The 14,819-nt window shown below is 49.4% G+C and overlaps 1 protein-coding gene across 3 annotated transcripts in view; it reads left to right on the forward strand.

Annotated features, from left to right (window-relative positions):
* Positions 1-12,792, forward strand: part of SH3KBP1 (SH3 domain containing kinase binding protein 1) — a 384,249-nt gene extending 371,457 nt beyond the window's left edge. For 2 of the 3 annotated variants that reach the window (XM_062183964.1, XM_062183965.1), the window contains 4 exons: positions 3,327-3,455; positions 7,022-7,290; positions 10,729-10,792; positions 11,763-12,792. In XM_062183964.1, the coding sequence (XP_062039948.1) occupies positions 3,327-3,455; positions 7,022-7,290; positions 10,729-10,792; positions 11,763-11,804 (504 nt within the window). In that variant the 3' untranslated portion in view covers positions 11,805-12,792. The remainder of the gene's footprint in view (positions 1-3,326; positions 3,456-7,021; positions 7,291-10,728; positions 10,793-11,762) is intronic. The other variant, XM_062183966.1, reaches the window with a different exon arrangement.
* The last annotated feature ends 2,027 nt before the right edge of the window (positions 12,793-14,819 follow it).

Consider the following 14,819-nt stretch of genomic DNA (forward strand, 5'->3'; position numbering starts at 1 on the left):
TCACTTCTTATTGCAAACCTGTTACACATTGATCATACCAGATTTGCACAACAAAACACATTGGCCTATACTGTTCCTCTCTAAAGCAAAGAACTCTTGACCTCTTGCTATGCATCCTTAACTTTAAAAACATTCTTGTATCCATAAAATAATTTCTTCAGAAATTGAGCTCACCTGTAGAATACATTGTTTTGCAAATTGCTCTCCCCACCCCTGGCCCCCCATACTATGCTCCTTTCTCTAGTCATTACCAGCTCTTCCTTAATGCTGTATTGAATGGCCACCTACTGGTCTTAACCCCAGAGGATGGGCGTTTATCCAGCCAGTGGACCGTTTTGAGGTATTTATGTTGTTCCCAGTTCTTCATTATAATCAGCACTCAAGTGAGTGTCACTATAGAAAAATCTTGGTACTGCTCCAAAATTATTCACTTAGGTGGAAAGTTTCTGAAAGTGGGTCAAAGAGCAATGGATGTTTTGGTCACAGGTTGTAAACTTTCCCTCTACAGAGGTCAAGTTTGTCTTCCACCAGGAGTGTGTGTGTGTGTGTGTGTGCGCTCACACACACGCAAGCACATACAAGCATTCACATGTGAGAGAATCTGTATGTCTGTGAGGGTACTTCAGAAAGTTCATAGACAAATGCAATTAAAAGACATTAATTTTGGTCTAAAAACAATTTGAAATCCATGCATACAAGGGGTCTTCAAAAGTTAGTGGAAAATTTGCATTATGAAAAATTATGCAGGAATTTCCAACATTTTTGCACCAAAATAAGTCAAACTTGAGTTTCTATGAACTTTTTGAGGTATCTGTCTATTTATCTATCTCTGTGTATTGCATTGCTTTGTCCTCCTCCTCTGAGGCCTTATAATCCCCACCTAGATACACCAAGGAATTAGTCTAGGTTTCCCAGGGCACTTTCTATTTTCCCCTCATTGCTGATCCCACCTAAGTTATCATCATTTACAAGGAAGAGAATGGAATTCCATTTCAACCTCCTCTTTTGTAGCTACCGATTCTGGAAATATGATTGGAGTCATCCTATATGTCTCATTTATATGAAATAAACCCATCTCTGTATTGGCACCTTTCTGGGACAAAGAGTTTAAGAAGTGACTTAACTTTTTCACTCTTAACTAGAGTTCTGTGTCAATGCCCTCTTTTTTCTTTCTCCTCATACCTCTCCTCATGTACATACAACCTGTCTAATCGCTGCTTCTTATCTGTTTATTTCAGTTTTCAGTCTTACTTCATCTCTAGAAATCCTTCATTTGTTTTCCAAGTTCTTCTCTTGTGGTTCCAGAATTAAATACAGAGAGCATCAGATGACAGTCTCCACCTCACCTTTGGTCCATTCATCCCCTGTCTGGGACTTGGTTTATATTTTGGGGACCAGGTAAAGGCGTGTCATCTTCACTCGGCTTGTAGACTACATTGTCATTCATTTGTTCAACAAATACAAAAGGACTTCAAAAGGTTCATGGAAAACACATATCATGAAAAAACTATGCCACGTTCTCAGGAATGTTTTGCATCAAGGTAAATTTCTTTGAATTTTGTATTCCACGAACTTTGTGAAGTGCCGTCACATGTATAGACATCTGTCTCCCATGGGCTCAGCACTGAGCCAGATCTGAAGGCTACGACTGGGGAAAAGAAGTCACTCTTAGCAGTCACTGCCCACAGGAAGCTGATGGCACAGTGACTCGCAGCTTGGCATTTTGCAGAGAGCAGTTTTATCTGCAGGCGGAAAGCAACAGGGCCCATTTGTCTTCAGGAAGGATCGTTCCTGTACTCTTTCCCTTCGTGCCCACCCCTCCCCATCTGGACGTGAGCAGTGAATTTCGATTTCCTCTTCTTCTAGTTAGCACCTTGGCTTTCTCATAGCAAGCTGGGATTAGTGGATGTGGACATACTCCTCAAAGGCCATGGCGGGGTGGGGGTGGGGGTGATGATGAAGGAAATGGCACCAGCCACAATCTCCCGACTGGGGACCTCTCACCCCAGTTGAAGCTATTTATGCTTATAAGTTTCAAAGAGCAAGCTTTGACTGGCAGCTCAGAACCGGAGGTTGTAAGGAAGAAGCTGGCTTTTCGAATACAATCTTAGAATGATGAAAGGATCCGGGCGTTACATGGTGGTTAAGCAGTTAATGCCTAGATCAATAAGAACGCTTGCAGGTGGGAGTGGGGGACAGTTACTCTAGGCAATTGGATTTTCAGATTAAATAAAGATTAACAAATAACTCCTCCTACATTGGAAATTTTGCTTAAAAATTCTCTGGAATGTAATAGGCTCTCTCTTAGTAGCTAAACTGAAGTAAGTCATATTATGCCTGATTTTTCTCTAATGATACCAGGTGGTGATTCTCAGTAGGACTATTTTCTACCACCGGGGTAAAAGGCATTGAGATGAGGATGCCTGAGCTCACCCCAAGATTTCTCTGGAACATTCTTTCATTTAAAAAGATTCCTTGCTACGAGAACTCTTATTTTCATTAACATTGTTCTAAAATATGGAGATTCCATCCAACGCAGTAATCATTTATGACCAAATGAATTCCAGTGCATTGGTCCCAGCCGGCCAGCTTTGTGACTGTCACAGTAAGGAAGAAAGGGCAGACGTCTTGTACCCATAATTCACCCCAAAGATTCCCCATTCTGCAAGCATGCTTCAGCAGATACAGACTCCAAAATGAGCGTTGACTGTCAGCAGTGTTGAGGGCAGAGTTTCAGCAGTAGTAACCCAAGTAGGTAAGAACCTGTTGTGCCAGCGGGCAGGGCTATGCCCTCGGGCTGCGGAAATGCCTGGTGGGGGGTCCCTTGCCCCTGGAAATGGTTGCCTCGCCAACACATCCTTCAGGGCACAGCGGCGTGCAGCAGAGTCAGTGACTGTGGGAAAGAGCCAAGGAAGAGCAGGAATGGAGGAGAGGCAGCCTCCTGTTGACCTGTGTGTTCTTCCCATTCGCCATCAGCCCGAGGACGAGGGACCGTGTGTGGCACGTCACCATTAAGCCTGCGCACACGATAGAGGAGGGAGCGAGCAGGAAAGGGTGGATGGTGGACGCTTATGCGGATAGAGTGGTTTGGTGCCAGTGGAAAGATGCCTGGTTTGGGAAGCCTTGCTTCTCATCCGCTGACCAGCTGTGGGCCTTTCTCTCGCACACCGCTACTAGCACGCCTGCTGCCCTGCCTCACGGGGTTATATCAAGGCAACAAGGCAGAAGCGCTCAGGCCTTTTAAAAGCCTACAGCACCATGTTAACGAACGCTGTGTCAGCTGAGGTGTAATTCTGACAACGTCATTTTCTTTTGGCTTTATCCAGTCCTCCCTTTCAAGCCCTGATATCTTCGACTCCCCAAGTCCCGAAGAAGATAAAGAGGAACACATTTCACTTGCACACAGAGGAGTGGATGCGTCAAAGAAAACTTCAAAGACTGTTGCCATATCCCAAGTGAGTGACCAGCCAGGGCAAGGGGGTCCCTGCCCTTCCGTGCTTGCACTAACAAGGGGTGCTACGTCACACAGGGGTGCGCAGACAGCACGGGTGTTTACCATTCCTTAGTGGTAGTGATTCCTGTGGACCTCAGAACCCCTGAGGCTTCGCAGAGTACAAAGGGGGGCAGAAGCCCAGAGGCGCACGTTCAGTCGGGTCTTTCCGTGTTTTCTCTTGTGGACGGATCTCCTCTTCATTCTCTCTCACTCTCTCTCTCTCTCACACACACACACATACACAGTGGCACAGCTGTCCCCACACACGAACACCACCATGGTCAAAACCAGTTGAAAAGCCTCGAGGTGTCCGAGGGAAACGGCGCTCCGTGCCGTGCCCTCTGCCCACAGAGCTTGTCTTTTACGTGCAGAGCTGGTCACAGAGTAGCACTGGACCATTACAAATATGAATAACGAACGTGGTCCCTGAAAGAAAAGCTGACTTGAGTTCCTATTTTAGAATTAATTTATAGTCTAAAAATCTTTCACTTTCACCACATGCCCAGGGGACAGGACAGCTATTTTAAGTCATTGATGTTGTGGAATACAAGACACCATGAAGCTACTTACTACATGTAACTTTCAAAGAGTACCCTGTACAGGTTCTATTCTTTCAATCCTATGAACGAAGACTTTGAAATCCTATCTTCTCACACTGAGAAAACTCCATCAGGTGCAGTTCTGGTCTCAGAACATGAGCAGCTGGTTTTCTTCCAAATGCAGAAACGTGTCATCACTTGAAGCAGGAAGTAGCCCAAAGAAATCAAGGGATACGGGGGACTTTCCTCTTTGCAGAGTTAAACATCTACACATGTCGAATTTCTTCAAAATCTGACACAATAAGCATAGCCTGATCCTATAAGACAGACGAATTGCAATTATCCATAAAACTGAAGCATTCTTCATTTACCAAAAGATTCCGTTTGCGGAATTGGATTTAGACCAGTTTTTTTCTGGTGATCATAGGTATCTGCAGTTTCCTGCTTGCTCACCTCCCTAGGGTGTCTCCACAGTGACATCTACTGGTGGACAGTGGCTTTTCGCATTTCTGATTTGCACAGTTCCATCGCATTAGCTGACTGCGGTTCTCGGGAGCTGTTATGTTGTGTTCTTCGCTGCTTCTAGAAATTACACTTGAACTAATTGGATCAGGAGTGTGGTGGCCTGTGCTCTGTAAGGGCTCAAAAAGTACTTGTTAGCTGAGATGGGCCGGGAGAAGCTTTAACGCAAGCGCGTCTGGCAGTGAGTCAGTGTAAGGGCGTAGGTGGGTCACAGGAGGTGTGAAAGGCTGCAGGCAGGGAAGCGGGAAGAGGCGTGAGGCCGGGAGTAGGTAGGGAGCCAAGAAAAGCAGCAGAGGAGAGCGCAGGTCTTCACACTCTGGCGGCCGAGCGGCGGTGCTGGGGCGTGAGGGCGCCTGCCGGTAGTGAGAGGGCGCAGTCCAGCTCCGCAGGGATCGGCTGTGAGACAGGGGGGGGTACTCGGCCGCCTCCGGAAGCCTCACTCTCCTGCTCCACGAACTGCTCCTGCCAGCCGATCTCGGCTTGAACAGTCTCGCCGACCTCCAGCATGCGATCCGTGCTCCAGGAATGTCAGCTCCTCTTGCCTCTTACTATAACTCCTGCTGACAACAAAGCACGGGCTGGCGGATGGCTCTCCCTGGCAGCAGAGCGCACTTTTCCTCAATGGCAACTTGGCAGAGAAAAGGCGAGCAGGGAGGCAGGGAATGAGGGCCCATCTGCTTCTGGCTCACTCTGCCCAGGCTCTAGCGCAGCCTCAATCCAGAGTCTACCTCCTCGTGGTGCCAGCCAAGCCCCTTCTTGGCGCCTGCCCTGGGGTGGCCGGCTGGGCGCCTGCTGCTGGAGGGAGTCCCGTGGCTGCGTTGCCAAGCTTCATCACCAGCCTCATCTGCTGCCCTGTCACTGAGCCCTCACCTCCTGACATCCTATGCTATTGCGCATTGCTTCCTCCTCACCTGCCCACCTGCCCACCTACTCACCTTCCCTTGCTGGTGCGCCCTCTCCTGGCCAAATGAGTGCCCTTCATAGGATGCTTCTCCCCATCAGGCCGCCCCCAGCTGTCCCCTCTCATTCGCTCCAGATACTGTGCAACTGCAGGTGTCACCCATCACTGGAAGCGTCCCAACCCCTTCTTTCGTGCTGTCTCCCCCTGAGGCTTCTGCACGAGCTTGCCACGATTTTCCTTCCTCAGTTTCTACTGAGCGCGTCCTCAGCTTGCAGGTCGTGCCACCCCCCTGCTGTGTGGGCACTGACCTACCACAGTCAGTGGACCACTGAATGGGCTTCCCCCAGCTTTCTTGTCAGCACTGCTGGCCTCCTTGCCCAGCCATTTTTGTCCGTCTGGGACTTCCCTGACCCAAGGCCCTGTCCCCTCTCTCGTCAGTGTCTTCCAGTCACCAAAGGCTCTCCCTTCCTTCTCTCCCGCAGGTCCCGACCTTGGGCCTCTTTTCCTTCTGTCTTGTCCACCTCACGGCTTCTACTTCCTCTTTCGGTCACTGGCTCTGTCCACTAAGCATGCCCCCTCTGCCATCCTTTGGGCTCCTCAAGTTCAGCGCGTCTAAAACTGAATCATCATCTGGGCTTGCACCTGCTCTCACTCCCACAGAATGGGCAGCCTCCACCCCTCGTTCCTCCAGCCCCACCCACAGCCCTTGAACTAGATCCCCCCCCCCCCCAGCCTGCCCAGGAGCACAGATGTCCCTCTGGTCTGGGGATATCTGCTCCCCCAGGGCAGGGACTCCATCTGCTGTGCCCACTCCCCACCCCAGAGCCGGGAACAAACCCTGTCCTGGACTCTTTGTTGGACGCACCTGCCTCTGGCATGTCGCCCAGGTCAAACCCTCCCCATTCCTAGCTTCCATTCCGTGAGACTCTCGGGGGAGTTCTTTGCCAAGCCAGACCTGCCAGCCCTCAGGCCCTTCCACGGCTGGTGAGTGGTCTTTCTCAGCCTCCCACCGCCCCAGCCGTCCTCTCCCTCCCTAGCTTGCTCCTGTCCTCTCTGACCTTGTCGTCAAGCCGAATAGCTACCCCTTGTCCTACGCCCTATGGCTTCTTCCTCCAGGGTGGGGCTGTGGGCTCCTCCTTCCCACTGCCTTCTCTCTGGCACAGTTGGCCCCTCTGATGTACTTCCGGGCCTCTCTGTGCTGCCCTCCTTCTTGGGCAACCTTCCCTTCAGCTGCAATGTGCTGCTTTGTTTGTCTGTCTGTCTGTCTGTCTGTGGCCCACTGAGGGCCGGGCCAATGTCTTGCTTCACAGTCTGACAACTGGCCAGCAGTGGACATCTCAAGGTATCTGTGCAGCCAGTTAGAATCTGTCTCAAAACAAGGTCAGATTTAAAGCCTGGAGAAGGCTACACCAAGTAAGCCGTGGTGACCCGTGGATGAAGGACCGAGCAAGTGGACTGTGTGGGCTGAGGGGTCGGGGCTGCTGGCAGACGGCTAAACTGCCCAGGACCGGAGGCACAGCTCACCAGACCCTGGCCCTGAGTCCTCCCCACCTTCCATCATCACAGGTGTCCGACAGCAAAGTGTCCCTGCCGCCCAAGCCAGGGACCATGGCAGCAGGAGGTGGAGGGCCAGCCCCTCTGTCCTCGGCGGCACCCTCTGCCCTGTCGTCCTCTTTGGGAACAGCTGGACACAGAGCCAACTCCCCATCTCTGTTCGGCATGGAAGGAAAACCAAAGATGGAGCCCGCGGGCAGCGGCCAGGCTGCCGTGGAGGAGCTGAGGACACAGGTCCGCGAGCTGAGAAGCATCATTGAGACCATGAAGGACCAGCAGAAGTGAGTACCCGGGGAGCCCCGGGAGCCACCTCTGCTGTGGCTCTCCCACCGGCAAGGCCTGCTTCTAAAAGCCTGGAGGCAGCGGTGGTGGGAGGGCGTGTGGACCCCAGGGGGCTGCGTGTGTACTTGAATTATGCTGCCTGTTACTGTGGGCCTACTGTGTGCAGGAAGGTCACAGGTTGGCCACGGGACGTGCAGGGATGAGTCACTTGCAAGGACTGCCACCCTCAGCAGGCTGCTGGAAAAGAAGATTCTTGAAATCCCCCTATTAAAAAACAGAATGTGTGTGGGCTACTTTGTAAACAAGGCCAAGAGCCAGCTTTGCCTCTGACATCCATCGGAAACACTAAGTTGTTCACTTGGCGCTCAGCATCACCAGGGATGCTGTTGGCAATGACAGCTGGCAGAAGTAAGAGGCACTTCCCCGAGGAAACAGGCTCTGAGTTTAGGGGTCAGTTGGGAAACAGGGGAGGCATCTCAAGAAAGCATTGCCTGAGTAGGATGTGGAAAGATGATGGGGGTTTCCCAAGAGTGGACTGCCCACGGGCAGATTCATGGGTGCATGGAGGTGAGCGTACCCCTGGGCAGCTGGCCATCTTGGATTAGGAGGTGTCCAGCGCAGTGGTGGGAGATGTAGCGGGAGACCTCTAGTTATACCCTCAGGAGGGAGTCTGGGCCTGGCAGGAGCCCTGTCACCTGCCTCCCCGTTCAGGACTGGAGGACCCCAAAGTGTTTTGTGGTCACACACTTTTGGGGATAATTGGGTTAAGCTAATTTCTTCCCTGAAGAACTTCTTAGAACCCTCACTGTACACTGGAGGGATGGAGAAGCTAGCATATGTGGTGTTTCCCAAACATACTCTATCATAGAACAGCTCTTTCTAGAGCCTCCCAGGACAAATGTTCCATGGTACTCACTTTGAGTAATGTGGCTCCAAGCACGTTCTGTTCCATTTGGGCTGGGTGGTGTGTCAGATGAAACTGGGGCCTCTTAGACTTACACCTGCCTGGAAGAGACTCATCAGATGAATGTACAGAACTGACAGGAAGATACTTGACAGGGTCTCCTGGATCCAATCAGCCTGCCCCACCTCCTTAGGCTGTCCTGTCCCGTCTGATTCTGTAGGACACACGTCTGGGTACCCAAGGTCCCACCCATGTCCACATGTGTCCTTGCCTAGGCAGTGACCCCATGGCCCCAGGAGATCTCAGATCGCTGGTGCTCAGCCATCTACATAAACTTTGCTGAATCATCTCCATAAACATTGCTGAATCAGACTGGCCTAGGTCCAGGGTCTGGAACCTGCCTACACTTCCAGGATGGCTTGAGCCTGCCTCTGAGTGCAAAGCCACCTGGGCTTGGGGGTTGCTGCACCCTGTGTTTCTCCACCAGCTGTCAGCGGTTGTCTGGGGTGTCCTTCCCCATCTCACATCCTGAATCAACATTGCATGGTGGCCCCTCTTCCTTCCTCAGCCTGGCCCTCATGCCCAGTCAGTGCCCTCCCCTGCCAGTGTCCTACGTCTACTCTTGGTGGCACTTTCAGCCTTCAAGTCAAGTCTCTGACAACTCTCCTCACTTCCAAGTGGCTGATTGCCACTTGGCTGCTTCTGCCCTGGCTTTTCCCCATCCCCCTTCCTTCTCGCAGTCTTACACTCATTTTTACAGACTTTATTTGGCCATCCTTCCCCAACTACCTCTCCCTGCCTGGACTGCTCGAGGCTTTACCTGCCGTAGTCTTCCTGGGGTTGTGCCACTGGCTTGAGATCTCACCTTCATTTTTTTTTTAAAGATTTGTTTGTTTATTTGAAAGTCATAGTTTCTATGAGAGAGGGGAGAGAGAGAGGTCTTCCATCCACTGGTTCACTCCCCAGATGGCTGCAATGGCAGGAGCTGAGCTGACCCGAAGCCAGGAGCCTCGAGCTGCTTCTGGGTCTCCCACGTGGGTGCAGAGTCCCAAGGACTTGGGCCATCTTCCACTGCTTTCCCGGGCCACAGCAGAAAGCTGGATTGGAGCAGCCGGGACTCAAACCGGCGCCCATATGGGATGCTGCCACTGCAGGCAGTAGCCTTACCTGCTACGCCACAGCACTGGCTCCAAGATCTCACCGTCTACTACTTTTCTAAGCCCTAAGCCCACTGAGATACGCCTGCATCGTGTATGCTGGGATAAATACAGTAATGAATCAAAAACTGGTTAACGCCAGCTAACCCAATGTGCTGACAGCAGTGCTGAGACAGTGTCCCAAGCATAGCGATATTCATGGTGCTCGAATGAAGTGAGCAAATGCAGTATTGCGTCTACCTCATTCACTATGCAATTTCCGCAGTCTTTTAAAAACAATTTGCTTCCCAGTTTGAAAATGGAAAGGTAAAATGGAGTGTTGGAATACAGCTCTCTGCCCAGTATTTGGATGGTTGTGGTTCCCTATCAAGCCCTGGCTCTGTGAGACGATGAGTTTTGTTCCACTTCATTATTGGATGTTGGAAGAGGTATGGGGCTGTGGATGCTAACTCATGTCTGCTCCCTCTCAGACATGATTGCCATATGGTTAGTTCAGTTACTGTACCTCCAAGTTTTCAGGTCTTACTATTCATAGGGTTTTGTGAGAACTGGCCAAAAAAAAAAAAAAACCTCCAATAATCGTTTATTAATATGCAATTCTGTTGAGGGACAGGAGTTTGGCACACTTGGGATACAGCATCCTCTATCCCATATTGAAGTGCCTGGGTTCAAGTCCTAGCTCTGCTTCTGAATCCAGCTTCCTACTGATGTGCATCCTGGGAGGTAGCAGGTGTTGGCTCAAGTACTTGGGCTCCTGCCACCCACGTGGGAGACCTGGATAGAGTTTCTGGCTTCTGGCTTCGGCCCAGCCCCAGCCCAGCTGTTGGAGGCATTTGTGGAGTGAGCCAGTAAATGGAAGATACTCATTCATTTGTTCTCATATTCTCTCTCCTCTCTCTCGTCAAATAAATAACTATTTTTAAAAGTCTGTTGAAAACCAAGGAAGTACAGAGGGCATGATAAAAATGTCTGCAGTAAAAACTATTCGAAGTAGCCTTACAGACCAGTGATTTTGTAATAAAGGAATAGAGGGCAGGTGACAGACTGTTGGCCTGGTTACCTGGAATGCACTCCTTGGGCCGTAGTTCCCCCCATCTTCTCCTTTATGGAGAGCTTTGGACCGAAGGATCTCAGAGGTCATTTCCAGACCTACCATGTGATGGCTTCACATGGCGGGGGGCGGGGGGTTCCAAGTCGTGGCAGGCCTGCCTGTTGGAAACAAGTGTGAAGTGTTCAAGGATGCAAACCGAATACAATGTTTTGTCCACACTTTCTTTGTCAAAGGGTCCGATGGATTTTGTAGCGATGAGAAGTCTTTTATGTCTCATCGGAGAAGCCTGGGCTTTTGCTGACTTTCCTTCCCATTTGTGTTTCAGACGAGAGATTAAGCAGTTATTGTCGGAGCTGGACGAAGAGAAGAAAATCCGGCTTCGGTTGGAGGTGGGTCCTTCGGGGCGCTGCTGCCCGTGAGGCCGGGGCTCAGTCAGGGCAGAGGGCAGAGGGCAGGGGCAGAGTCAGGCTTCAGTGGGAAAAGCAGAGGACGGTTGCTTGTGTGCAGGTTCAGGGAGACTTCCGGTGGCTCCTTGCTCACTAGTGTGTGGGCTTCACCACACGTCCTTCCCTGGGCTCCAGGAGGTCTTGGGGAAGGGAACAGTAGTCAGCGCTCCCCTTGTTGAGTTTCTTCTCCTGTGGCATGTATCTCGGACACCTCCGCAGTTTCCAGGAGGGCTCATGAGTGGGAGCTGCTGGAGGCGTGGCGCTGTGGTGCAGGCTCCATCCAGGCACCACAGCTGTCCACCCTCGGCACTTGCTCTTCGTGTCTTTATTTTTCCCTGCCGGCCGTGCGCGTGCTGCCAGGGCATCTGAGCTCTGTCTGCCTCTGGCCTCTCTGACCCAAGTCTGCCATGGCCAGGTAGCAGAGCGCATAGGGGTGTTGCACACGGGCAGAGGTTGACCTGCCGTCTTGCTCCAGCCGGTGGCCGCCTTGCTGCTTCCTGAAAGGACGGCTGAGTGTCTGGCACCACTGCAGGGTGCGCAGAGATGCGCCCTCAGGCCACCCTCCCTGCCCTCCAGAACGAGCAAACAGTCCAGCATGCCAGGCGCGCCCACGCCGCCCTCTGGCTAGGGAACTGCAGTTACTGCTGCTTCTGACAAACTTCCCACGTGGGCAGCCCGGGAATTGAAGCGCACACCGTTCCCTGGTGTGCCGTGGTGGTGCACCTGTTGTCCAGGCTCCTATCATTTCTAGCGTTGTCGTGGACGCTTCATTCAGACATCATTTCGCTCATTTCACGCTTCAGATCGTCAGGTTGATTACTTTCCTTCAGTCAACCAGCTTGATTACCTTTCAAGCTTCTGTGAAACCAGCCAATTCATGAAGAATTGTTCGGTTCTTTCTTCCCCTTTATAGATGGAAGTGAATGACATAAAGAAAGCTCTTCAATCAAAATGAATACTTGATAAATGAGATGTCACATTATTCATCCTGAGTCGAAGACTCAAATTTTCTGCCCCAGCCAAAATAATCTTGTGCCAAAAGATCAAAGGTTTGCCTCAACATGTCCCTGTTTGAAAGATGAGCACAGAAGTGTTGATAGCACAGCACCAATCCCACCCAAGAGGAGACTCTTCCCGTGGCGTAGTCCTGGCTCTGGCACTGGTTGTGACTTAAGCAGAACAAGTTGTGCTAAAGGCTTTTCTACTTGGAGATCTCATGTGACATGAAAACTCAGGCAGTTTAGTCCATAGTGGTACTATTTTGATGATATTTTCCATTAATAAAATGTAATTTCAGATTATTCGTTTACAAGCTTTATAATTTTATGATTTTTTAAAATTGTGTTTTGTCACAGACCCCCTTAGTGTGTGTACCACACACAGGCAGGAGCGAGCGGCCTCGGCCTCGCTTTGTGTGCCCTTTTAGCATTCTATTACATATGCAATTGTAGACCCCCTCCCCCTGCCAGCAAACCCCACCACCCTAAGAGAAATGGGAGCTTCTATACGATGTGATATTGACAGAGAAAGAGAAAATCTGGTATTTGCAATGATCTGTGCCTTCTTTCTACCACCCTCTTGATTGGAGCTTTTGTGATGCAGCTACCATGATTTAAAAAGAAAAAAAAAAAAAAAAAAAGAAAAAAGAAATAATAAAAATGGCCACTCACCCAAGTCCACTAGAGGCCGCTGTCTTCAGAACTTCTCTCGCCCTGGCCAAAGGTGTGAAGAGACAGCTGTGAGGCTGGGAATGCTCTGTGGAGCCGGCCGTGACTTTGCAGTTCTCCTAGTTTTAGGTTGCTCATGAAACTAGAAATGTCCTCTCTGCTTGATTTTTTTTTTCATCAGCCAAGTTCGACCCTTGCTTCCTGTCCTTTGCACCTTTTGTGTGAACAGAATATGCATTATTAAAGCAAAAGTAAATAAAAGCAAAATGCAAATGAAAACAAGGGGGGGAAAGTTGTATTATTTCCTGCACGGGGTTATCCGCGTGTGTGTGTGACTGTGTAAACTGTACTCACAGAAGTCATTTGCCTTGCTCACTTGTATCCCCCTCCTCAAAGCCAGGAGAATCGGAGGAGGGTCTTGTTGAAAGCATAGGCGCCGGCGCTCTCTTGCTTTTATGGAATTGCTTTTTCCTTCCCCAGGAAACCGATGTTTGCTTGTCTGCTTTATCTCCGCTGCACAGGAACATTTCAGCCTTAGACTGTGGAACTGTTTTCCCACCCTTAGCTGCAAATAAGGAGTATATTACGTTGCAAGATTGTTCATTGTATGGGGTGGACTGGGTGGTCCCTTAGTGGCCCCTGAAGATGTTTCATTTGTTTGGAAACAAATGCTGCTTTATCTATTTGGTGAGTTTTTATAGTGAAACTACTAAACATGAATAGATTTGCACAACCTCAAAAAATGCAAGTTAATAACACTGAAGGAGTGATGCAAAAAAAAAAAATAGTCCCTCACATCTTATTGATCATTGGAAGTATTACACATGCATGTCTTTCTCCTCCCGTCTCCTTCCCCTGCCTTCCTCTTGCCTACATACTCATGGCTGCCCTTCGAGTATTTACAGAGCCCTCGGACCCGAGTCTTCCCGGCTGGGCACAGTGTTAAGGGAAGAAAGAAACCTCACACCCTTCACTCCTGTGTCTGCACATATTGCCCTGGTCTCAGTGAGCCGAGGGCCATGAGTGCCAAGTTCCCCAGGGCAGCGTCAGACATTCTCTACCCCCTGTGATTTCACAGATTTCCTGCCGCCTAATAGGAAAACGAGGATGAGATACATCAGTGCTTGGATTTCTTATTTATTCACCATGAAAATCCCTAAGGATACAGTTTTATGTAATGTGCATACAGAGTAGGTTGTTAATTAAAATGACAGGCTGGAATACCTTCATGGGGCACTGGCAACGTGGAATGTCGAGGGCTGAGGTCTTCCCCTCTTAGAGCCGTCGGCTTCCTCAGTATAAGGAGAGAGGCAGGAGCAGTTCTAGAAGGAGAAGTTGGCACGCCCAGCTTCATTACTGCCCCTTGGGCTAACCGGCAAGAGGATTCTGCATCATGGAACTGGATGAGCCATTGCCCAAACAGCCACCATCTTTACTCTTTACAAAATGGACCCATGAAGAATATTGAAAAGCTTGGAAGTATCACTTTTGAAAAAAATAAAATCCTTTTGCATTCAGCATGGACTCGACCAGGCATCTATGGAGATTATTTTTTTGCTTCACTTTCTAAAGTTGTATTGGGAAAAGTCTTAAGTATTGTGCTTTGTAAAGAAGATGATTAAATTGAAATTTTGTGAAAATATTTTTGTTCAAAGTTGTCATGGTCCAAGAGGAATGATTTCTTGGAATATAAACCATTTTTTCCATTTTACACAATTTTACACTCTTACAGAAATGTCTGTAGAAGACAATCCAGTAAAGTCTGTGCCTGTGAATTCCATTTTTTAATTGTTCAATTTTACATTCGTATCTGAGCAGAAAATTCTAGTTAGGTATAAATTCTTTTTTTAGTGGAAAAACTCATTAAATTATCCTTATCCGAATAACTGTGTACAGCACGGTTATTCTTCCTCGAGGCAGCATGAGTGTTCTCTGCTATGAGGAACATCCTGTGTCTAGCATCACCTGTGTGCCTGTGCTGACTAATTGGGTTTTTCTTTTTATTTCCTTTCATAAGCAGCTCCTTGGTAGGAAAACTATATGGTGTATGTTTTGCGCATAGTTGCGATGGTCCATATACAATAATAACAATAATCCCAGGCCCCCCAAGGTGTTCGTATTTTATTAGCTGAGGTCATCACAGTCCCTTTTCTGGGCTTAGATTAGATTTTAGTCCTCAAGTCATTTTAGCACAAATTAATGTCAAGATGTCTGCATACCAAGAGGGCTTAGGGGAAAGCTTTTGCTTTTGGATGTGTACAAATGAGAAACGCAACAAGGCACCGCACGCGTGGGTGATGGGT

Source organism: Lepus europaeus, chromosome X, assembly GCF_033115175.1.
Source record: "Lepus europaeus isolate LE1 chromosome X, mLepTim1.pri, whole genome shotgun sequence".
Classification (NCBI taxonomy): Eukaryota; Metazoa; Chordata; class Mammalia; order Lagomorpha; family Leporidae; genus Lepus; species Lepus europaeus.